The 24,582-nt window shown below is 37.4% G+C and overlaps 2 protein-coding genes across 4 annotated transcripts in view; both read left to right on the top strand.

Annotated features, from left to right (window-relative positions):
- On the top strand, positions 1-23,057 carry dpp9 (dipeptidyl-peptidase 9). 3 transcript variants are annotated; one of them, XM_033983169.2, is made up of 21 exons: positions 1-156; positions 1,074-1,155; positions 2,032-2,270; positions 4,369-4,481; positions 7,544-7,717; positions 8,448-8,619; positions 9,498-9,608; positions 10,072-10,200; positions 10,873-10,934; positions 11,012-11,112; positions 11,623-11,800; positions 12,273-12,432; positions 12,503-12,582; positions 12,962-13,114; positions 14,120-14,255; positions 15,424-15,569; positions 15,762-15,908; positions 16,440-16,592; positions 19,029-19,171; positions 19,864-19,975; positions 21,016-23,057. In XM_033983169.2, exons 2-21 carry the CDS (start codon positions 1,100-1,102, stop codon positions 21,106-21,108), a joined length of 2,658 nt encoding a protein of 885 aa, XP_033839060.1. In that variant the 5' UTR covers positions 1-156; positions 1,074-1,099; the 3' UTR covers positions 21,109-23,057. The 3 variants fall into 3 exon arrangements, with proteins under 3 accessions (XP_033839060.1, XP_033839062.1, XP_055084605.1); XM_033983171.2 differs by having other exon boundaries at positions 24-156; positions 8,451-8,619; XM_055228630.1 differs by lacking the exons at positions 11,623-11,800; positions 12,273-12,432; positions 12,503-12,582; ... (6 more) ...; positions 19,864-19,975; positions 21,016-23,057 and having other exon boundaries at positions 24-156; positions 8,451-8,619; positions 11,012-11,113.
- The window catches only part of rps15 (ribosomal protein S15), a 151,032-nt gene that overhangs the window by 2,774 nt on the left and 123,676 nt on the right, over positions 1-24,582 (top strand). The gene's annotated exons all lie outside the window — the stretch shown is intronic.

Genomic DNA, 24,582 nt, shown 5'->3' with positions numbered 1-24,582 from the left:
CACAAGGTTCCTTTTGCTTCCGTCCTGTGGGTCGCTGCTGCATTCTGGAGTGGCCGCTGTGGGCCATGGATGCAACCTTTAGCACGCGTCTAATTTGCTCTGTCACACCCAGTTAAACAAGTACCGGCCATCATTAGACTAACAGCGGTCGCATTGGTAAGTGTTTTGCTCATATTTATATTTTCCAAAAGAATCCGTGAACTATAGGTCTGTTTTCCTGACAAGAAACATCCGAATCATTAGCATCCGGCTAACATTTTTTGCGCTATCAGTGGCTAGCAGAGAGTTAGCTTCAGTGAAAATAACAGAAAGCAGCTGTCCTGTCAAAACGGAACTAAGCAACTGTTCAACCCTGCCGCTCGTACACTGCTGTCGGTAACTATGACATAATATCAGTCTATTTATTTGTGCCTTTCGCCCACTTAACAACATGTTTTGTCGACAATTTTTCACCTGAGACGAATTTGCCGGGTTCTTTATATAGTGGAGAACAAAGCTAATAGCTAGCCAGTCAATGCTACTATTTATTCCAACACTGTATGAACTGCTCCACACCCGTTACTGTTTACTGGTCAAGTAACGGACCTTAGTGTATGTTCTAGTGTAATTTAGTAAACCTTATGTACTTATGTGTGTACTAACCGCAGTCACTATACCCACATACACATTTGGGCGTTTCATTCTTTAGCTTTTGAGATTAGTAAAAATTGACAGCTCAGAGCGGCTCACAGCTGTTGACACATGACCAGTCATTTAATAATGACTATAATATTAACAACCATAATAATAATAATAATAATAATAATAATAATAATAATAATACTCTTTCACTTTCACTCAAGGCAACTGTTTTTGTTTATTGGAGAGAACAACAATACATTTTCCTAGTATGCAATAAAAGTTAATGGTTTATTTTGTAACTGCGTTTAGTATTCTTAAATTTCAAACTTGATTTTGATATTAATGAACCAATCAGTACTCAATACCAATTACAGTACTACAATGAATATAAATAATGCTCCTTTATATATATATATTTTTATTATTATTATTATTTTTTTTTGTTCCTACAGAGTCAGTGAGGAGTGTCAACCGGTGAATGCATAGAGTTAAGAAGGTGAAACTTTGTGACAAATCAGAAGGCATTTGGAAAAGGTACAGTATATGATTCAATACATCTTTAAATACATATGTTTTAGATGGGAATGAAGACCAAGCCTAGATACTTAGTTAAACATTGTTGTAGATGGAGCTTTGTGATTGATCTTATCATTGTTATTATTATAAATTATGATTTTTGTCATTTCTTATGGTCTGATCAGCTTGGGTCTTTTTAATGAAGGTGTCCACAGCCAATCCTCTGACAGTAAATGCGTGTTGTTTAGAGTTAGATTAGATTTTTTATTTTTTGTATTGAATGACAGATGGTTAAAAGTCTGTGTTGTTTAAAGGCTTAACTAGTTAATTTTAAGTTGTTTTCCTCACTTACCTTATGCATAGTTATTCCTCACTTACCTCATGCATTCAGAGTACCTCATGCTTTTCACAACTTTCACAACAGAGACTAGCGCCAAGTTTTGCCATCACTGTAAATGTAAAAACAACTGGCATACAACCGCACACCTGTCTGCATAATTCCATATACCTTGCATCATATATTTGATGTTTTTTTTTGTTTGGTGTTTACTGCTTTCTACATTTTTATACATTGTAAAGAGATTGAATGAGAGAGTGTGTCCTTTTGACTGGCAGTGTATTGATAATTTGCAGCTGATGTCATCAACATTCTCTGGGGGTGTGAAACTAACTGAAAGTATTCAGATGGTCTTAAAATGTTTTTGTCTGTGTTTGGTATAGTGTGCATTGTGCCACCATGGTAACTGCTGAACATTCTACCAATAGAGATACATGTAGAGCACCCCCAGTGTGATGTCACTACAGAGTATCAATAGTTAAATAAAAAAATAAATAAATCAATTTGTCTTTATTCACAACTGCGTCATTTTGACCAATGTTGTGTGTTTGCCGCAGCTGTGTGAGTGTGAACATGAGTGGCGTGGACGGGCTGACAGACAGTACAGAGGTGGTGGACATGGAGGACGTGCCATCGCAGTTCTTTGTGGAGAAACAGTCATGGGACGGGCTCCGGGACATCATCCACTGTAGCAGGAAGTACTCCGGGATGATTGCCAACAAAGCCCCCCACGACTTCCACTTTGTGCAAAAGAAGGACGACAACGGTCCCCACTCGCATAGGCTATACTACCTCGGTAAGAGACTGCCACTAGTCACTGGGCCTGTTGTGATAACCAGTGATGGACTGTAACTAAGTAAACGTAGTAAAGTACTGTAGTAAGTAAGTATATTGCATTTTAAAGTAGATTCTTTTTATCATTCTACTCCACTACATTTTTGAACTGGACTGAAAAGTTAAACATATTTTTTATTATTGTTTAAGGCCTGCTGACGGGTTTATTTTTAATTCAGTCTTTATCAAAATCAACATATTTGAAGCTGTATTCGATCTCAAAATCTGCATGAATTACTTTGACCTTTTACTCCTTTAAGTACGTTTTTAAACAGGTACTTTAATACTTTTACTTTAGTAGATTTTATTATGTGATACTTTTGCTTTTACTTGAGCATTTTTTTACTGCACTATTTGTACTTTTACTTAAGAAACAAAATTGAGTACTTCTTCCACCACTGATGGTATATTGCTAAAGTAAAGATAAATGTAATTACTATATCAACTCAGGCTTTTTAATGATACTGTCTATTTAAAAATTGGTTTACTGGGATTATCCTGCTTCGTGTCAGTAGTTTCCATATTACAGTTTATCGCAATATTCCTCTGTAGTGTTATATTGTACTTCAAAATGTGTTATTTTGACAGGCCTAGATAAATAATAATATTGAAACCAAACCATGAAGCAGACTTATCCCCCAACATTACCCCCAAACATTCTGTGTGTGTGAATGGGTTAGTGGATTCTTGACGTACAGTGCTTTGAATACTTTTGAGTGACACCCCAGCCCCCCACCCAAAAAAAATCTGTCACATATTGAACGATAAATCAATATAAATTTTATTGTGACAGGCCTAACTGACTTTTCAAAGTAATGTATTGTGAAAAACTGACTAATAATATTTAAGGCCCCTGTATGTCATAATTGGACTTTTGTTGTTCAGGTTTGAGCTGGAAATCGATTATTCTCATTTATTTAGTGAAATGTTTGGCCACATTTCACAATTTTCTACCAGCCTTGTTTGTAATGGATTCATTCCCAGTATCTAGGCTGTTTTTTTGAATAGTTAATACACATCATGTAAAAACATAGCATTTAAATTATATGTTAGTATTAGGGCTGCAAGATGAATTAAAATCATAATTTGAATGGACACAACTGGCATAGGCTGCAGTTTTTGAACAACCATAATTTCCTCCACAAACAACTAAATCTCCTGTCTTACTCTGCATGAAAACTGCTAACCCTGTAGTTAGCAGTTTGTCATTTCATATTTAAGTCCTTTTGTCACTTCTTCTGGGCTTTGAACTTTGAACAGAATCCTATTATTAAAATATAAATGTTAAATCTAATTTCAAACATGTTCCTTAAATGTGATTCCTGTATTAGTTTGTCAATTCTTCTGGATGCGTTTAAATGCAACTTTGAAACACAACAAAAAAATTTCAATCGCAATCCTAAAAACAGCCCTATTATGTCAGATGTGTGGCACCTTTCAATCATAGTGTGATCAGTAAGTTGCTTTTAAATGGACTAATAGTTGTGTATTTAGCAAACCGTTATTACTATGTCAACTCAACTGCTTGACGCATTCACAAAACCTTTAATTCTACGATAGCGTCTGTCCACACAATAATTATAATGTATGTTATCATTACCAAGTACTGAGTTATGTTCATAATTGCTTTGGGATTCTCTAAACAGCTTGTGTCCCACATACAGTGGTGGAGAGAGTACTGAATATTTTTCTGAAGTAAAAGTACAGTTACTTGGCTAATAATGTACTCAATTACAAGTACTATCACCAAAGTTGTACTTGAGTAATAGTAAAAAGTGCACATGAAAAATACTACTCAAAGTACTATTTACTACGAGCAGCTGTGGCAGTGGATTGGGACTTGTACAGTTCTCTGTAATGCCTGTGATTTAAAATGCACTTGTAATTGAGTATAATTCTAGCTGTGTAATTCTAATTGGATGGCACAGGTTTAAAAAAAGTACAATAATCCCTAAAATCAACTCAATTACAGTAACATGAGTATTCCACTTCAGTCCATGTGTTTGCAGTATACACAGGCATGTTTGTTGTGTTAACTTTAAGTGCGTGTGTTTTCTCAGGGATGCCTTACGGAAGCAGGGAAAACTCCCTGCTCTACTCTGAAATCCCCAAGAAGGTTCGCAAAGAGGCCCTGCTAGTTTTATCCTGGAAACAAATGCTGGACCACTTCCAGGTCAGTAGCACTAGCGGACAGCCATGTTTTATTTTTTTTTCTCCATTTATTGATCAGTCTTAATTTTTGATTTGATTTAGTCTACAAAATATTGTTTTTAGTATTGATTTCATGGACATTAACAATATAATATGCTTATGTTGATTCCAATACTATAGCTTTAAGTACCTACCAATCCCCGATATCAACCGATACCAGTGCAGAGACTGAGAACAGCATTTAATTCCTTTAAATTAATATAAAATAAGACAAAACTGACCCAAATGTGTTATGTCATCTCTCAAGCAACCACATAACAAGTTTGTATGAATAAAAGTTCAAACACTGAGACATTCTGAGCCAATTACGCCCAGTAAATCATCTTATTACATCCGTTTATATGACAAACTATGATATCAGGTGAACTGATATGTGGAAGCCCATATCTAATCCAACTAATTTTTCAGTGCCGGAGCTGATATCTGATACCAGTATCGGATCGGTGCATCTCGACAGTATAGGCCACATCTGTTCTTTTTAACACAAAAAACAATCACAGGCCACTTCTGGTTAAGCGTGAATCCCATTCATTTAAATGGAGAATTTGAGAAAAATTTTGGTGCTAAAATCTGCTGTAAAGTAGGTTGATTTATGTGAAATATGCACTGTTCATGTTGTTCAATTCAACACTGCAGCGATTCTCTCAAAGTCTTGATTATGGCTCTGTAGTCCTTATAGAACTTATTTTCTGTCAAGGTCTCTCCATGCAAAATAATACAACTCTAATGACGATGAAGGCAAGGAAAAAAATGGGTACAGCCTATAGTGGCCCCTTCAAACTATTTTCACCTGTTTTGCTGTAATAATAATATTTTGGATATGTTTGTTGAAAGTTGTGGCTTCCTTGTACAGTAAGTGTGAATGGGCATATATATTTAACACAGTCCTGTAAAGAGATTGTGCCGGTGCTTCTTGTTCACTGTCTAGTCCCATGTGTGCGGCCCGGGTCACCCTGACCCGGTCAGACTTCTGAGAATGCACATGTCCATCACAGGGCTTCTCACTCAGGAGCCAACACAGACTATGACTAATACTTCATTAGTGACTCTGTTATAAAAATGCTAAGTGAAGGAGCTCAGTCAGTACTTGTTAAACCTCACTCTCACGCTATACTATTGTGTTGGATTAAACTCAGTTATTCTTGTTAGGGCTGCATGATGTGAGAAAGAGGTGCTATATTTGATAACTATGTTTTTATTGTGATAACTATATTATTGCGAGATTCTAATATACGTTTTGGCCATCTTTAGCCATTTTTTTTTTCATATTAGGCTCTACATTTTACTTTCTAAAAACAGCACACGTCTATAAAATGGAGATCTTTGTGTTGCTGCAATATATTTATTTATTTTATTTTATTGGCAATATTGCCATATTGTCACCTCCAGGGCAAGTATTTCTTAGCATTAAAATACCTGTAATTGAATAAATGCAAGGGATAAAGTTAACATATTATGTCTTCATGGAAACAAGGAGATGGCGGGCCCTTCACCAGAAAAGTTGCATGGTGCACCTAAATAATACATTATTACTGACTAAATCAATCAAGGTAAAAGTAGAAGCTGAATGTCTGTAAGTTAACATGGATAAATATGAATGGGTTTGATTTGTAAAAACCGACTGATAATCTTGATGCTTGTAAACAAGTCCTGTGGCCACAGCTGTTCTGTGACTGACTGAATGTCTCTGTGCCAACTCTCATACCAGAACACCACTACTCACACACTACATTTACACAGGCAATTTGAAGTATGTATATTGCCCAAGGTAGTGTTGTCATGAAACAGAAATTTCAATACTAGGAAATAGACTCAATTATCAATACTGATATCGATACCACGATGATGATTAAAAAAACATTCTTTATTAAGACAATAGAATGTGATTTTCAACATTAAATCATTGTACTTTTTTCAGAGGTTATGCTCGACTTTTTCTTTTCCAGTCATGTTGGCCATTGAACTTTGGAAATACTGGATTTACCACCTGTAAATGAATGAAAATGATGTCCTGATATTAATAATATGCAACTCTCTGATGCCAGAGTAAAACAAACCTATCACGTTTGATATTGAGCATCAGGAGTCATCAGTGCCTCTGCAGCACAGGAACTTTTTTTGCCTGCAACATTAATCGTCATAATAACGTCTGCTCATGTGCGTCAGCTAAGTGCTCTGTATGTAACCAGGAGAACCTCACTGAGATTAAAAATCACTTTTCCAAGAGTGTCCTGGCCAATGTTATTTGTTTATTTTGTGATGAAGTTGAACTTGATACATAAAGGAGACATCTGTTTACACAAAATGCAAGTGCTTTATTCATTGTACTGATATTAATTCCATATCATTCATCAGATGTAAAACTAATGCAGCCAGTAAAGACACGAGGTTTACACGCATGGACCTATAATTCACCCTTAATAATTGTCCTGTCGCCACACGATTCCTTCAGTTTTCTTTGCTTAATAACTTGTATAGCAGACAGCTAAAGGCAGAACCCTGCTCGCTATTTTCATATCCAGCCAGGTCAAATGTGTTGCACAGTGTGTAATTTGAGGATATCCATGTGTGAGAGATGCTTTTACGTTACAACAATATAAACTATTTTATAGGCTGCTTATTATTATTATTATTATTATTACCATGTGGTCTTATATCTGTGTAATCCCTCAGTCGTCCAGGTATGTTCTATAGTGGTCCATGGATCTATGCTAGTCTGTGTCTTATGCTTGTTACAAGATCATTCTAAATTTCAGGAAAGGCTGCAAATGTGACTTTTTTTAGTATACCTGCTCAAATGAATATCTAGTTTTGGTACAAGCTTTAGTATTGATTAGTATCTGATTTTCAATATGTTTGACAACCCTAACCCAGGGAATGGCAATATGAACTTGTCTTAAATTGAAATGAAAGTTTGCTCTGACAAGCGTAGCTTCATGATGGGCATTTGTGATCCTGGACTGTGTATGTTCCTCAAAGCTAGTCTAAATTGTGGCTCTCATATTTTTTTCCTTCTTTCCTTAGGCCACGCCACACCAAGGAGCTTACTCCAGAGAAGAGGAGCTGCTGAGAGAGCGTAAACGATTAGGGGCGTTTGGGATCACGTCATACGACTACCACCCCCAGACCGGCCTGTTTCTTTTCCAGGCCAGCAATAGTCTCTTCTACTGCCAAGACGGAGGCAACAACGGCTTCATAGTCAGTACACAACACTTTTTATCTTCATCAAAATTTTTTTAGTTTGGGGATGGTCCGAGGCAATATCTGAAATTTGTTGTGCTGTTGTGGCCAATTGATGCTTTGAAATGACTGATTATGCTGGGGGGAATGCATGTATGTCTGTGGTGGAATGTTTAGCAGTGACCATGGTAATACAATGCACACATTAGCAAACTGCAAAGTAAATTTTATGATCTAAGTTTGAAAACTCAAGAAAAAAATGCAAATTGGATTTAAGCAACCCATTTCCAAAAGCCTGTGATCAAAACGAGCGTTAATGGTCCTGTTTAGGTGTTTGATTTTCGAATGTTTATAATTCAGAAAAAACGATGGCTGTACAGCTCTGCTGATATTTTTAGATTGAGATATAGGGCTGCTTTGAATAATTTTCCACTAATTCTGTAATTAAAATTCACTATAAACTTGTTTACAGTGCCGTGTTTCACCATAAGCCCTTAAGAAAGTTAAGTCACATTTTGTGCCGCAATCTCTTCACACTTAAGTGTTCAAATAAAGCTTCATGTGTTTTCTTTAGGCAGCCGGTTGGCCAAATCTAAAATATCAGCCTGTGCTGGAGGTTTATGGCTGATAGCTGATATGCTAAAAAGTGCAAATATTGGTTAATCGATATCTCAAATTTTTGTTTATAATCTAAACCATTCTGTATTTTAAGACTAGTCCCATCTAACAGTTGGTGTCAATGTTTTAGCAGTCTGCACCAGTCAAGCCTGTGGAGATCAAGACCCACTGCGTAGGGACGCGCATGGACCCCAAAATCTGCCCAGCCAACCAAAACTTCATTGCCTTCATCAACAACAACGACTTGTGGATAGCAAACATTAAAACAGGGGAGGAGAGGAGACTAACATTCTGCCACAAAGGTTAGTCCTGGTTAAAGGGCCTACATTATGCAAAGCTGCCTGGTGAGCATTTGGACATGTTATTACGTTGTTATCTCATCAAAAACATACCCAGAGTTTTCTTTTGTTTCATTCACACATGTTTGAATAATCCTGCATCAGCATTTCCAAAGCTGAAAATCCTTGGAGTTAATTTTATAGGGCACATATGGCACCATTTTCTGATCTGTTATAATGTTGTTTCCTCATCACAAACACACATGGAGTTGTGTTTTGTTTCATTCTTACAGGTTTAACACGCAAACCTGCATGTTTACTCATAACTGAAAACATTCCACCTTGTCATATCATGTAGTAATACAGAAAGGTTTCCACTATGTTTTTAAACTCCACACACCTTCACTAGAATCATTTGGATTATTTCAGATCTGGAATTGCCAATCTACTGAACAAAAGGTAAAAGATAGTTAACTGTTTACTTGTTACTTGTTAACTGTTAACTTGAAACCCTCTGCTTCATGACATCACAAGGTGGAACAGACCATTTTGAGCTTTGTGGATGTAGACAGACTAATAAAGGGTTACTCAAACATGTGTGAATGTTTCAATACTCCAGAATAACCTTGAGTTGTTGCTTTTATTTTGAGTAATAGTTTTACCTTTTGTACAGTTGAGATGTCAATTAAAAGTCTGGTGCATCAAAGAGTGAAGCAGTTTCAATGAGGCGAAAACGGTGGAGAGTTTTCAGTTTTAGAGAAGAACACAGCCTAAATACAAAGGGTTTGTGTGTTACACGTGTGAAAGAAGCAAAACAACAATAGTGCACTATAGGCAATTTATTTTAGCATTTATGGATGTCGTCTTCACACTCAAATAAAAATAATTGTTTTGTTTTTTAGGTTTAGATAATGTTAAAGAAGATCCCAAATCCGCAGGTGTAGCAACATTTGTGATACAGGAGGAGTTCGACCGCTTCACTGGATACTGGTGGAGCCCCTCAGCTGTAGAAGGTAAGCTATGGTTTTTGGAAAGATATCAGCTGAGAGAAGGCTAAAATAGTTACTGCTAGACTAACATAAGGATCACACATTAGGAAATATCTGTCAGTCTAAACTGCAGGGTTAGGAGATTTTATATCCCCAAGAACCAGTGAAAACAAAACCAGCAGATGAACTAAATGCACAGAATAATACAACACAACATAATACAAGTGCACAGAATTTAATGATTTGGTGTTGATGACATGGGTAAAGGTATTCTGTTTAAGAATGCAATGCTACTTCCTGTATTTTTGTACTTTACCTTTCAATATTTTGTCACAAAGTGCCACTTAACTTATGTGAAACCATGATGATGAATATTTACTATCCCATCAAACTCAATCATAAATAAATAAATTGAAAAATATATGCATTTTAATTGGACGCTCACTCATGTTTTGCAGTAATTCAGTGTTTTCTCTCCTCACTTTAGACAGCGATGGGGGAAAGACTGTGCACCTTTTGTATGAGGAGGTGGACGAGACGGATGTAGAGATCATCCATGTGCCATCCCCAGCGCTGGAGGAGCGGAAAGCAGACGCCTACAGATACCCACGCACAGGTCAGCCCCACTCTATAGACTTCATGTCATCATTGTATCTGAAAAATGCCTCTCAACTTTCCAACTGAGTAGCAGATCTATGACCTAAGTTTTGTCCATTGAGCAATTTTGTAGCTCAAATTAGCTTTATAGGGCAAAAGGTAAACTGAAAGTAGATTCTCATTTGTTGCTGACATGTGCAGAGCTTTGCTAGCTTGTTAGCTAATGATAGTGGAAATAAAGGACACTTCAACTCACCCCACAACTATTCATCTTCTCAACACACAGACTCAGAAACCTGTTATTTAAGGAGAGAAGGTTCAGTTCATCTGTATCTGATCCAAAGTCTGTATCAGTGATAAATGTGAATCTGTCTGCAGTGTCCCTGAGGTTTCACTTTAACTGTTAACTGATTATTTTCTACTGTTAACTTGATTTTCTTGTTTTAGAGTCAGGTACAAACTAAATATTAGCTCATCTACACTCTTGAAGCTGTAGACGTTTCTACTTATTATTACATTTCATATTTTACATGTGTTTTGAGCTTTTACAGGAGAAAATGTCATTACTCACCACTGACTCATTTAATTTGGCCACTCATTGAAGAAATTCTGAATGTTGTGATGTCATCTGCGTGACCTCCATACTGCTGGCACCCTCTAAAGTTTATATGCAAATTTATTTTCATTTTAGGAAGCAAAAATCCTCAGGCAACACTCAAATTAGCTGAGATCAAAACAGACCATCAAGGAAGGGTAAGTGATTATCATTCCTGGTTTAAACCATCATAATTCAATGCATTTCTAAAACATGTCGCAATGCGTCTTTACAGATTATCTGCACACAAGACAAAGAGCTAGTGGTCCCATTCAACTCTTTGTTTCCTGGGACTGAATACATTGCTAGAGTGGGGTGGACTAGTGATGGCAAATAGTGAGTTATATCTGTCATGTTTTAATATGTAGTTTTAATGTTTCTACAGCCTAAGACTTTCTTTTTCATTGTCATTTTCTAATTGTACCCTATTAGTAGTATCTGTTGAGTACTGAATACTTTACACAGTTGCATTAGATTATAGTGAAAAACATGGCATATTACTACAAACAGCTTTATTTTTGTTGTACTATTTGTTATGCATTAACTTATGTCCAATTGGAGACAAAAAGTCACACATGCACACACTACAAGAGCTGTTTTCTTTTTTTCTCACTAATAATGTCCAGTTCAAAGGCAAAATTGCACGGTCAAGTATTGCCATTTATTCAGTTACTGAATGCAGTTACTATTCTGTAACTGTATTCAGAATTAGTATTTAGAGTATTTATTTTCTATACATGTATCAGTTACTTCCATAATGATTGCTGGGGTATCATAGATTATAACTGAAGCAGACAATAGCATGATATGTGTCTTCTTTAACATTCATCGTGCGTCTCCCTCTAGTGGCTGGGCAGTGCTGTTGGACCGCAGTCAGAGGAAACTGCAGCTTGTCCTCCTCCCTCGCGCTCTTTTCATCCCTGTTACAGACAACCTGACAGCACGACAGGAACACGTAGAGTCTGTACCCCCCAACACACAACCCTACATCATATATGAAGAAACCACAGATGTCTGGATCAATGTACGATTTTAGTATACTCCATTGTTTTTGTTTTAGTACGTTAACTAGGGTTGTCTAAATTATTGAAAATCAGATGCTAATCAATGCTAAAACTAGTATTGCAAGTAGATAATTATTTGTGCAGGTATCGATACTAAAAAAAATCTCATTCACAGGACAGAAATAAACCTTTCCTGAATAGCTTTAGAATGATCTTGAGCTGTATCAGAACCACATAGACTAGTATAGACCCATAGAATAATATGGACAAGTGAGGGCCACATGGTAATATAAAAAAAAATACTACGATTTAATTCTGAAAATTCTGTTCTCTAAATAAGGAGTGTTTTTTTTTTTTTTTTTAATATCATTGGGGTATTAGTATTGAGTATTGAGTCTATTCCTTAGTATCAAAATCAAGTTTGAAATTTTAGTATTGTGACAATGCTCTTGGTAACTTTCATATATACTGACTGTGTCTTGTTTGTTACAGGTCCATGACATATTTTATCCTTTTATTCAAACGTCGGAGGAGGAGTTTAGCTTCATTTGGGTGAATGAGTCCAAAACGGGCTTTAGCCATTTGTATAAAATTACATCTTTGTTTCAACCGCGGTGTTACCGGTGGACAGAAGGTTACCAGCATTCAAAAGGTATGTATATTATTGCTAATCTTCATACTCTGCCTTAATGTTAACTGACGATGTGGTTTGTTGATTCCAGGGGATTTTACATGTGCAATCAAGGAGGAGGTTACATTGACCTGTGGGGAGTGGGAAGTTTTGGCAAGACATGGTTCAAAGGTTAAACAGTTACTACAAATAAAGGCGACGTACCCGATTTTTAAGTTTGTGAAAAAAATAACTAGATAATTCTATACAGTTTGCAATGGTCCAAACTTATTCCCCAACGCATTCCCAACAAGCTAACAACAGCAACTAACATGCTAACAGCACATCAGTTTTATTTCCGATTCACAGATGATGAAAACATTTATATGCACACACCAGGCTTATTTTGAACCTAAGAGCTGCTTTTACAAACTGTCTGTACTAGGGAAAAACAAATCTTACTTTACTACATGAAAAAAATCAGGTACATCCCCTTTAACACACATCTAAATGCAAACTATGTGTATTATCATATTTCTTATCCTAATGATTTATGTGTTTTCTTTCTTAGATCTGGGTGAATGAGACGACCAAAGTGGTGTACTTCCAGGGCACCAAAGACACGCCCCTGGAGCATCACTTGTATGTAGTGAGCTATGACTGTCCGGGGGAGGTGGTCAGATTAACTAAACCTGGCTTCTCCCATAGCTGCTCTGTCAGTCAGGTATGGACGCTGCTCCAAGGAATCATTTGTGGGTTACAGTAGCAATCCCTGTGAATAGGCATTCACACGCATTCACAAAACAATGGCGTCTTCCTGCTGTAAATCAGTTGAATGAACTGTGTGTAAGATTTAGATTTTAAATTCCATAAACATGACCTATCTGTGTCTTCAGATACGAGCTAGACATGTTCGAATCAAGTTGCTTATGGTGTAATTTGGTTCTTGAGATCAGAATGAGCTACACCAGTCACTCATTTGGGTTGCCAGTTCCAGTGCTGAAACCCAGTTTGGTCAAACCTAAAAGGACTCTCTCTGATCTGAATCCTCATCTAAACCCCAGCACCTGTCAGCAATATATGCTGTCCATATACTGAGAATGACAAAACACGTGTATGTAGCCTCTATTTTGCAGGGTAAGGCAATGGCAACCCAATTTGTTGTGATTGTAGTTTTTTAACAGTAAGAGAGCAGGGTACATACAGTTCTTTTAAACAGCAGAATTACAGAGGAGTTTCATATTTGGTTCATACCTAAACATTGGAAAGATTGGCTCCAAATATGTTTGCAACCAAGACTGTATGCTTTTTCTAAACTCTGTGATAAGAACAGGGCCCAAAGAGTCCAAAGAATGTATGGTCAGATTACACAGAGTTTCAACGGTGAGGTTAATGTGCAGACATGAACAAAATAATGTAGAGGACTGAAAAAAACAACCTGCAGATTCAATGCCATATGTTTTAGCTTGTTACTCACTTGTTACCAGAAAAAAAATAGAAGCATAGTGCAAACTAGGGTTGTCAAAAAAATTTCCAAAAATTTAAGTTTTCATGCTTTTTTCATTTATCTTTATTTATACAGAGATACCTCAATGACAAGTACCAGGCTCTTTTTCATGAGTGCCCTGTTGAAATACAGAACAACACAAATAAAAACAAACAAAACGAATATCTACCTAGATCAGGTACAGGTATTGACCAGGAATTTTTTTCTGTTTTCTCTTGTCAGAACTTTGACTTCTTCATTAGCCACTACAGTAATGTGAGCACGCCCCCTTGTGTCCACGTGTATAAACTGAACTGTAGTGAGGACGAGCCTCTGAGCCTGGTGCCGGAGTTCTGGGCCAGCATGATGGAGTCCCCAGGTAAACAACTCAATAGTATTCTTTCTTTTGTATTCTTCCGTTTTAGTTTTTTTGTGACATTGACTGTGGTTAAATTGACACTCAAAATCAACTTATTATCCATTTTTTTAGTCATAAGACTAAGGTCCCTTAGAGCCAAATCAGAATTTGCCGTTTACATGTCATTTTAATAATCTTAAAAGTCCAGACAACAGATAATAATCAGATTTTGTTGTGCATTTGAACAAGGCCAGTGTGAGTAAAGGTGAAGGCTGTCCATGTACACTACCAGTCAAAAGTTTGGACACACCCTCTCATCTTTTTTTTTTTTTTTTTTTTTCAAGTTTACTACTTTCTACATTTTGAACACATGTAGAAGATATCAAATATAAGATGCAAAAAAATGTAATATATGTCCATTCATAGTTTTTATGCTTCAGTGAGAATCAAGTGTGTGGGGCAGAGTTCTGTGTCTGTACGATTACACCAAGGACGGTCAGTTTGATCTGAGGCGTCCTCCAGACAGACTTCACTGCAACCCGATAATGTGAAGATGGCTCTGATCCTATGCTGCCAATGGCGCGTGATGATACACGAGGATGAGCTAGCATAAGTAATCTAAGAAAACAACATGACCTGTGCATCCCAACAAAAATAACTGATTCAGTCTAAACAAAAAAAGCAAAAATCTGCCGTTATAATCATTGAGGGTCATATGAGTAATGTGTACAACCTACTTTAAAGGTACACTGTAACTGGGGAGGGTCTGCCACCTGTTTGTCTCTATGAAGATGTTATTGCTTGACCTAGAATGTTCTGCAGCATGGCTTTAAACTTATCTTTCTAGTATTTATTCAATTAGATGTTTTTTATTGCTTTAAAACATGCATTCTTGGAATGGGCCCACCATCTCTATATACCTCTATATGACCTGTAACTTGGCCTTAGGGTATTGCCTGCTTGTCTCAATTAAAATAGAAGAGTATGATACCAACATTTGTTCATAGAGACAGACAGAAGGCAGACCCTTCACCAGAAAAGTTACATTTACAAAATGCTTCTTTGAATATTTCCTCAGAAAGGAAACATTAGTTTTTATTGGAACGTTTCTTACTTTCACCCAACCTAAACAGACACTGTGCTAAATGTTTGTGAATGTTTGTAAATTTGTGTGTACTTTTTTCTCTAGGTTGCCCAGGAGATTACAACCCACCAGAGATTTTTGACTTTCAAGGGAAGTCAGGCTTTCAGCTTTATGGGATGGTGTACAAGCCTCACAACTTGCAGCCGGGCAGGAAGCACCCCACTGTGCTGTTTGTCTATGGAGGACCACAGGTTTGGATTCTGAGTTTGTGTTTATTTATGTTCATGTTCTTAATGCATTGTTAAAGAGACATAAGAGTGGGCCAACATTGCTTTGCTGTAAGGCATTTTATGCTAGTGTTTCCATTTCCATTGGGTCAACATGTAGAGTGGCGACATCATAAACTGTTACAAAATAGGTTATTTGTGTGTGTATGTGTGTAGGTGCAGTTAGTAAACAACACGTTCAAGGGGATGAAGTACCTGCGGCTCAACACTCTGGCCTCATTGGGATACGCCGTGGTGGTTATCGATGGGAGGGGTTCCTGTCAGAGAGGGCTGGAGTTTGAAGGAGCGCTCAAAAACAAAATGGTAAAAATAAAAGACTTGCATTTCTTTGGGGCTTTTGAATGTTATGTTAAAGGTCTTATATTACACCAAATTGACTCTCCTAAGCTTTAAATCATGTTATAATGTTGTTACTTCATCAAAAACATACCCGGAGTTGTGTTTTGCTTCATTCATACATTTGGCTTTTTTTTTTTTATTACTCTGTCTACATCGCCAAATCTCAACATGCTCTGTTTCCCCTTGTGTTGTCATGTAGTGGCAGTTTTCAAGTTAACAGCTCCTTTCCAGGGAGGGTTAAAATTAGCAAAATAGTACTAGTGAAGGTGTATGGAGTTTAAAAACAGAGTGGAGCACTTCCTGTATTAACACATGACACCACACGGTGGATGGTGTTTTCTGTTTGAGAGAAGAACTAAAGGGTTTTGCGTTAGACATTTGTGAATGAAACAAAACACAACTGCAGGTATGTTTGGATGAGGAAACAACATTATAACATAGATCAAAAGCAGCATAAAAGCATGGGCTCTTTAAAGTGTCGTGTGTGGCATTCAGGGCCAGGTGGAGATCGAGGACCAGGTGGAGGGATTACAGTACGTGGCACAGAAGTTTAACTTTGTGGACCTGAGCCGAGTGGCCATTCACGGCTGGTCCTACGGAGGCTTCTTGTCGCTCATGGGGCTCATTCAGAGACCCAACGTCTTCAAGGTAATTTTGCATGTTTTTGACTAATAATTCTTTTTTTTTTTTTTTTTTTTTTTTTACAAAAATGTTGATTGATGATCTAAGTTATATTCACAAATAAAATGTGTATCGTACAATGTGCCATATGTAGCTAAACAAATAACAACTATATAAAAATAGTAAAAATTGAGACAAAACAAAATAAGGTCATTCATAGGGTTCCCACACATCCTGGAAAATAACTGGCCTGTTTTCTAGAGATGGAATACACATAAAAATTTAGAAAAAACAATGGAAAGTATAAATTTTGGCTTTGCTGTATTATTGGAAAAGTAGATTTTGAAAAACCTCTAAAACCCACTTAAATGCAGGTAATTAAACCTTTGTACAAAATGCTTGGGAGGAGGACCATCAAATCCCCCCTCTCAATTGTTGTTACCTATTACCTATGCTGTCAGACATAGACATCCATACATACTACATATTCTATGTATCTTGCAGTTGCTTCATATATTTAATGTCTTCTGTATATATCTATAATGTAGAAAATGTAGTAAAAATCTTTATAAAAAACCCATTGACTAGTAGTGTACAAATTCAGTCTCAAAGTTGCATGAAATACCTTCTTCCACCACATGGTGTCACTGTTGGGTTGTACCAAATTGAACATTGAGGACTGTCTTAGTCAGCCAACTTGAAACACTGGCTGCAGTCAGACACATGATTTTTATAGTTAGAAGACTATTAAAATAACATGCAAAAATCAGATTTTTTTCTAAACATGATCCCTCTGATTACGCACATCAGGCTTTGCAGTTTACGTGTGATTTAAATAATCTTACAGGTCCTGCATTACAGTAAATTAATCCAAAACTCAAAATCGTCTGTTTCACTTTGTAATGACATGAAGTGGTAATTTTTAAGGTAACAGCTAACTTTTACCTTTAGTTCAGTAGAGATTAGCAATTCCAGGGCTGAAATTATCCGACTGATTCTAGTGAAGGTGTATGAAATGTAAAAATGCAGCAGAGAACGTCCTGTATTACCACATGACGTCATAAGGTGTAATGGGCTCGACACACGGGGAGCGACTAACGACAGCGTGCAGCGACACTCATCACATGGGCTTTAAGATCGAACACACGGGCAGCGACAAACTGCAGCGACGAGCGGCAGCTTGTCACGTCGCGCTCTGTTCCAGAGCAGATCGAGCCTCCTACTCGTCTGATTGGCTGTTTATTTGGAGGGAATTTTGAGGTTAATAGCGGTAGATGGGAAAAAGACGCTAAAATGAAATCTCGTAAAGTTTTCCTTAATTTGACTAAAATATTACAATTGGTTGCACTCTACAAAACAAAAAAAAGCGATCCTGGGTCCACCCTATTCTGCAGCTAATTCTGTTTAATGTAAAAACCTTAAATAAATATATATATTTTTTAATGTTGAATCAGTCTTTAATACATTTGGTTATTAGCCTCCATAAATTTATCTGAATTAACAAATTTGCGCATGTTAACTTACCACTCATATTCACCCTGGCACCAACGAGTTCCCAGGCAGCAGCTTTTTTTGATATATCTCGGTAGTCTCTTTGAGATATGTCAAAAAGAATTGGGAAATCCGACACCGTGAGTCTAATTTTCTCCTCCATGATGTTTCTGAAGTGGGCAGTGCATTGGCTCGTCAATCAAACTCTCGCTGATTGGCTGTTGTGCAGGCGATAGCGATAAAAGTAGAACATTTTTCAACTTTCATTAGTCGCGTCGCAGGCCCGCGTGTGCACGTCGACATGCACGAGCGTGAGGTTTTCACGTGCACGACTTTCGCTTGTCGCGGAGGTGAGAGAGATGAGCGATTTACACAGTGTCGCACAGAGACCATTGAAAATAAATGGAGAGCGAGCGACGTCGCTCCCCGTGTGTCGAGCCCATAACAGAGCGTTTTATGATTGAGAGAAGAATGCAGCCTAAATATGCAGAGTTTGTGTGTTAAACATGTGTGAATGAAACAAAACACAACTCCAGGTCTGTTTGTGATGAGGAAACAACATTATAACATAGATCAGAAAATTACATAGTATGGGCCCTTTAAATGTCCAGAAATCAGATGATAATCATATTTTGGTGTGTATATAAACAAAGTCAGTTGATTTTCAGAATCAGAATCAGAAGACTTTTATTGCCATAGTCTGTGAACACAGTTCTCAAACTAGGAACTTGATACGGTGAAAAAGTGCAACATAAACACACTGAATAAATACAAATACAAATACAAATAAGGGCATGCACAAAGTTAAAAAGATATGCTTAAAAAAATCAAATGAATTTCCTCTCCTGTATCTCATGTATATTGTAAACTTTTATTTTATCAAGAATCTTTGCAGGGCTCTTTTATTGTGTAAGATCAGGAAAACAGTTGAATATAATCTCTCGGCCAAATGATACATGTGTTGTGTTTCAGTTGGCCATAGCGGGAGCACCAGTGACCGTGTGGATGGCCTATGATACGGGCTACACAGAGCGATATATGGACGTGCCTGAGAACAACCAGCAGGGATACGAGGAGGGCTCTGTGGCTCTGCACGTGGACAAACTGCCCAGCGAGTACGGCCCTATTCTGTATAAATAATGACATTAAGTCTAGTGTTTCAGACATGACAACTAGCCTTATCCCAATAATTATTAGATCAATGTCACATTAGTGTTGTCAAGATATACAAATTTCAAACTCTATTTCTTTCTTTAGATAATAGAATATGATTTGCAACATTAAATCATAGTACGTTCTTTATATTACTGAGTGGCCTTATATCAGTATAATCCCTCAGTCGTCCAAGTAGGTTCCATAGTGGTCCATGGTGTATACTAGTCTATGTGTCTTATATTTGTTCTGATACAGCTCAAGATCATTCTAAATCTATTCGAGAAAGGTTCATTTCTGTCGTGCGAATGTGACTTTTTTAAGTATTGACACTTGTTGAAATGAGTAGTTTTGATACTAGTTTTAGTATCAATTGGTATCTGATTTTCAGTACTTTTAACAACCCTAATCTAATCATATCTGGCTCTTTATAAAGCAGTCCACAGCTTGGAAGAAGCTATGTTGTAAAAAGAACTGTGTTGGTTATGTGAAGAGTTCTAGTTCTGAAAGCAGAATGTATAGAAACGGCCTGCAGGCCCGAGTCATGCCACAGCAGTGGAAATATGTACCTGCAGGTTTACAATTGAGCAATATCTTGGTTCATGTAAAGTTTAAGATTTTGAGCTGGATCTGAAATTTGTCTTGTCTTTTTCAGGCCAAACCGTTTGCTGATTCTTCATGGGTTTTTAGACGAGAATGTGCACTTTTTCCACACCAATTTCCTTGTGTCACAGATAATCCGCGCAGGGAAGCCATACCAACTGCAGGTAGGTTTGACAAAAGTCTGTGTGCAGTGTGTGAGATTATTTGCTCATTTCTACTTCTTGAGAACTGATAATCAATAAAATATATTAACAAAACTAGCTCTTGCTCTTGCTCGAAGTTTGTGAGGGGAAGGAAGGATATTTGCATATGGCAGTTAAGCGCCTGTTGAGTCCAGCTCCCCTAAATGATTTAACTCATTCTCAGCGCAACTCTTTTCACAGCTTTATGGGCATGGTTCCTAACGTGTACAGACACCAGGACACATGAGCTTGACTATCCGCACTCCTCTCAGTGTTTTCAGGATAAACTCAGTCTAGACTTGCCCTCCCATCGCTCACTGCAGATTATGGTCCTATAAAAGTTGGCAAAAACATCTTCTCTAGGAATGTGGTCTTGTCTAACTCAGAACACTCAGAGGAGATTTCTTTAGTTGTTTAAAACTACTGACCTGTGGATTTGCAGTAAAGTGTACCTTAAATACTGTGGAAGATTCTTGGCAAGGCATCTCCATGGAGACGAGCACGTGGCAGAAGCCCACCAGAAAAGATGCATTATGCTCAACAACTATTTTACTGTTGTTAAGGTAATGATAATCAAACTTTACTCCAATATGGCACATAATGTTGAGAGATGCAGACACGGAAATGAGCCGATCCCGCACATGTCTAGAAACCAAAGCAGGGTCAACACATTGCATGCACTGCTAAGGCCAAAGCTAAAGTTCTGATACTGAGGTCGGCTCCCATCCCCGTTGGTTCATTGACTCTTTGGTTACAGATACTCATGTCATTGTTATTGTAGAACAAATTGCATTAGTCGAGAGCTGGAGTTCTGAAACAAGAGAAGTTTTTTTAAAAATCAGGACAGGACCCAGCACCCGGAGACATGAACCCTCAAGGCATTACGATAGTGTTGTCCATTCCAGTCTAGTGGAGTCCAGCCTGGTTATGCTTCCATTGTAAGGAGTACCAAGATAACAAGGACTGAGTGGGCAGTGAGTGAATTCATCTATCAATAGTAAATGCATATTTTTGTATTTCAGGTTTATCCCAACGAGCGCCACAGTATCCGCTGCCCTGAGTCTGGAGAGCACTACGAGATAATGCTGCTGCACTTTCTACAACAATACCTCTGATGCCCCGCCCCTGTGTCACCTGTCCTCAGCTCACCACACATCCCTCGCCCACCTGTGTCACTCCCACCCTCTGTCCCACGTGGCACGCGCCTTTGCAGTCTTGAGGTAGGTCTGTGCACCTGGATTTTAAAAGGAAGACACGATGGAATTATGGAGGAATGCACCAATCATCCATAAATCACTGATGGAACTGGGAAGTGTTCTGGACGAGATTTGATAACGGAATGAACTGCGTCTGTTGCTTTTGCGTTTTAAGTTTTTATGAGAATATCAGATACAATATTCTATCAAGAAACTGCATCGTTTTAGCTCCTGAAACTGGATTTTCTTACAAAATACTTTGAATGGAGGTGGGTTGTTTAGCAGATAACCTCACTTGTTGGTGTTGTTGTTATGGCTGCTTGGTGTGGTCTCCAGCTCACCCAGCTCCTCTCTTCTATTCGGCCGCCATCTTTGACCTTTGCCAAATGTGTTGTTGGACTGCCCCGTGCCCGTTTGCTCTGCGTGAGTTTGTGTTCGGGAAGAGTCTTATGTTTGAAATGTATGGGCTCACATATGTACATGACACGCACCACCAAACATGTTACTGGAGATACTGTCTCGACTGAAAATGATTTTATATCATTTTTTATCAGTTTGGGGTGTTAACATGGCACAGATCTTCACTTAAGTTAAACTTATATTTTTCACCTATTACTAACATGGGTTTAGTTTAAAAACATAAACAAACATTCTGGACAAAAACTGTAACAAGTTTACTGAGGGCGGGTACATTTCTTTAACTGTTTATCACGAAATGAGCTTTGCTTTTTAATTAAAATTCATGCTTTAGCTATGAACAGTGTTTATTTAAAATATAATTTTTAAAAACCTTATTCTTTATCTGGATTATCCAGTGTTACTGACATGTCTCCATTCATCTGTTATCTATCACCCTGCACTAGCATTATATTACCCATAGCATTACAGGATACTTCTTGGTGGTTACAAGAAACTAAATAATGCTTTTTTAAACAATACTAGTCAAGTGAATCCGACTGACTATTTACATATAGAACCATATACACTACCGGTCAAACATTTGGACACACATTCTTATTCAATGTTACTACTGTTACTACTTTCAACATTTTATATACACACAGAAGACATCAACTATATGATGCAAGATATATGGAATTATGTAGCAAAGAAAAGAAACTTGAATAACTAAATATTTGTATTTTATATTAAAATCCTCAGAGTAGCCATTCTCCTGAAATGGTTTTCACTTCACAGATGTGCCACATGAGGGTCAAGAAATGCAAAAAGTGAAATCCAGGGTTTAAAGAAAAGGGTAAAGGCTATTTTTAATAATCTAAAGCAAGTTTGGCGTTATTTTGAGTTTACTTTTTGTTTGCTACATTCCACATGTCATTCATATTTTTGATGCCTTCAGTGAGAATCTACAATGTAATAAAGAAGAAAAATAAATGAAAAATTTAAAAGTGTGCCAAACTTTTTGACTGCTGGTGTATGTAGTCCTTTCTTTTTCCTGGTTCAATTTCGGCATCGGTCTGGTCCATGTCTCCACCCCAAATGCACACACGTGTTTGAAGTGCGTCACATGTGTGTGCCATTGGGCCAGTGTCTACAGTGTGTGGTGTTGTGCTTTTGTAAAGACAGACACAGACCCAGGCCTCTCTGTGTCCTCTGCTTTTAGCTCTTTAAATAAACTATTTTTATGACGTTTTATGACCTCGCCTCACAGCATCACGCGAGTCGTCTGCTTGCCTTCTTAACTCATAATTTATATTTGCCAAAGTACCTCTCGACTCTCGATCATGCCGGTATTTCCTTTTTTTACTGCAATAAAACAGACAGAGGGGTGAGCACCGGAGTCTTACAACAGCTTTGTACCACCGGAAATCCTTTGTACATGATAATGAATAAATGTATGATTCAACCACGTGAACTGGCCTTTTATTTCCTTAAAACTTTATTTCTTTTTATTTCTACAGGGAGATTCCAATGAGAGTAGCACATTATTTTTCATGAGTGCCCTGTTAAAATACAGAACAATACAAACAAAAACAAAACACATATTTGCATAGGTCCATTTAAAACATTAAAAACAGGAGCAAGTGTGAGGGTTTAAAGGTTTATCATCAGATTATTTAAGTGCATTAGTGTCACCAAGGTATCCAGCTTTGTAAAATAACCAAAAGCTTTTTTCCCCATTTCAGTTCTAGTGCTGCCAGTTTTTAGACGTAGACAATCATGAGATCTTTTATTAAAAGTTCCTTAAAAGTTCAAACAAGAAGTGAGATATATCAATTAGCGCCATATAAATACATGTTATACAGTGTTGTTCTCATCTCACAGATGGCGATGGCCAACCTACTTTTTTTATAGAGTGTACAGTGATGGATTTTAAATTCATCACCTGTTATTGGAAACATTTTAATTAGTTTTTGTTTAGTACATTGCTTAGTTTGAGGTGTTACAGTCCATAATATTTATTTCTGTTAACCTAATATTTAAGGGCCATATTACTCTACACTATCTTGTGCTAATACAGGAAGTTCTCCACTGTATTTTTAAACTCCACACACCTTCACTTGAATTATTTGGCAATTCCTGGCCTGAAATCACCCATTCTCCACTGAACAAAAGGTAAAAGGAGCTGTTAACTTGAAAACTACCACTTCATGATAACCATAAGGTAGAACAGGGCAGTTAGAGCTTTGGCGATGTAGAGGATTACTTAAACATGTGTGAATGAAACAAAACACTACTCCAGGTCTGTTTTTGAGGAGGTAACAACATTATAACATGACTTAATGCTCACAAGTCAATTTTGTGTAATACAGGTTCTAATATTTATAATTTTCTAGAACATATCCTCGTTCTTCTTAATATAATGAACCAAGAATGAAAGTACTCTTACAAGGTGCATAAGACATGATGGGCTGTAAAGTTACCCTAGAGAACTTTTCTGGGGATGTGTCTGTCACCTGCTTGTTTCCATTTACTTTATGTTATTGCTTTACCTGGAATGTCCAACAGTATAGCATTAAATGTGTCTACATCCACTGAAACAAACACGTAACTTGCTCTGGTATCATCGGATTTGCAAGTCCGATCTGTGGAGAGGCTCACAGCTGGAATGCATGTTTTTCAGAATATTTTTGAGTAATGAAAACACATATAATTGAGTACACGCTAGCCAACATGACCATATCTATGCTAAGCCAACGCTTACATCTCCATAGAGGCCAGAAACGTTACATAGCGCACCTTTAATTTGGTAAGGTTGGTTTAAAGCAACTCAAATAAATCACTGACTATACAGGACTGAGCCAAGTAATAAAACTATTCATCAAAAAGCAAAATGTACACTACCAATCAAAATGTTGGACAAGCCTTCACATTTAATGCATTTTCTTTGTTTACTACTTTCTACTTTTTAGATACAAACTGGAGACATCAAAT

This window comes from Periophthalmus magnuspinnatus, chromosome 17, assembly GCF_009829125.3.
Source record: "Periophthalmus magnuspinnatus isolate fPerMag1 chromosome 17, fPerMag1.2.pri, whole genome shotgun sequence".
In the NCBI taxonomy this organism is placed as follows: domain Eukaryota; kingdom Metazoa; phylum Chordata; class Actinopteri; order Gobiiformes; family Gobiidae; genus Periophthalmus; species Periophthalmus magnuspinnatus.
The sequence above is the reverse complement of the archived record's forward strand: the minus strand, read 5'-3'. Positions and strand labels throughout refer to the sequence as shown.

What these genes read in the sequence shown, in the direction of transcription:
- dpp9 (XM_033983169.2), top strand. Translation starts at nt 1,100, where the DNA reads ATGCATAGAGTTAAGAAGGTGAAACTTTGTGACAAATCAGAAGGCATT. An exon ending in GAGCCCCTCAGCTGTAGAAG is followed by an intron (nt 9,609 to 10,071) that starts GTAAGCTATGGT and finishes TCCTCACTTTAG; the next exon opens with ACAGCGATGGGGGAAAGACT. An exon ending in CTACAGATACCCACGCACAG is followed by an intron (nt 10,201 to 10,872) that starts GTCAGCCCCACT and finishes TTTTCATTTTAG; the next exon opens with GAAGCAAAAATCCTCAGGCA.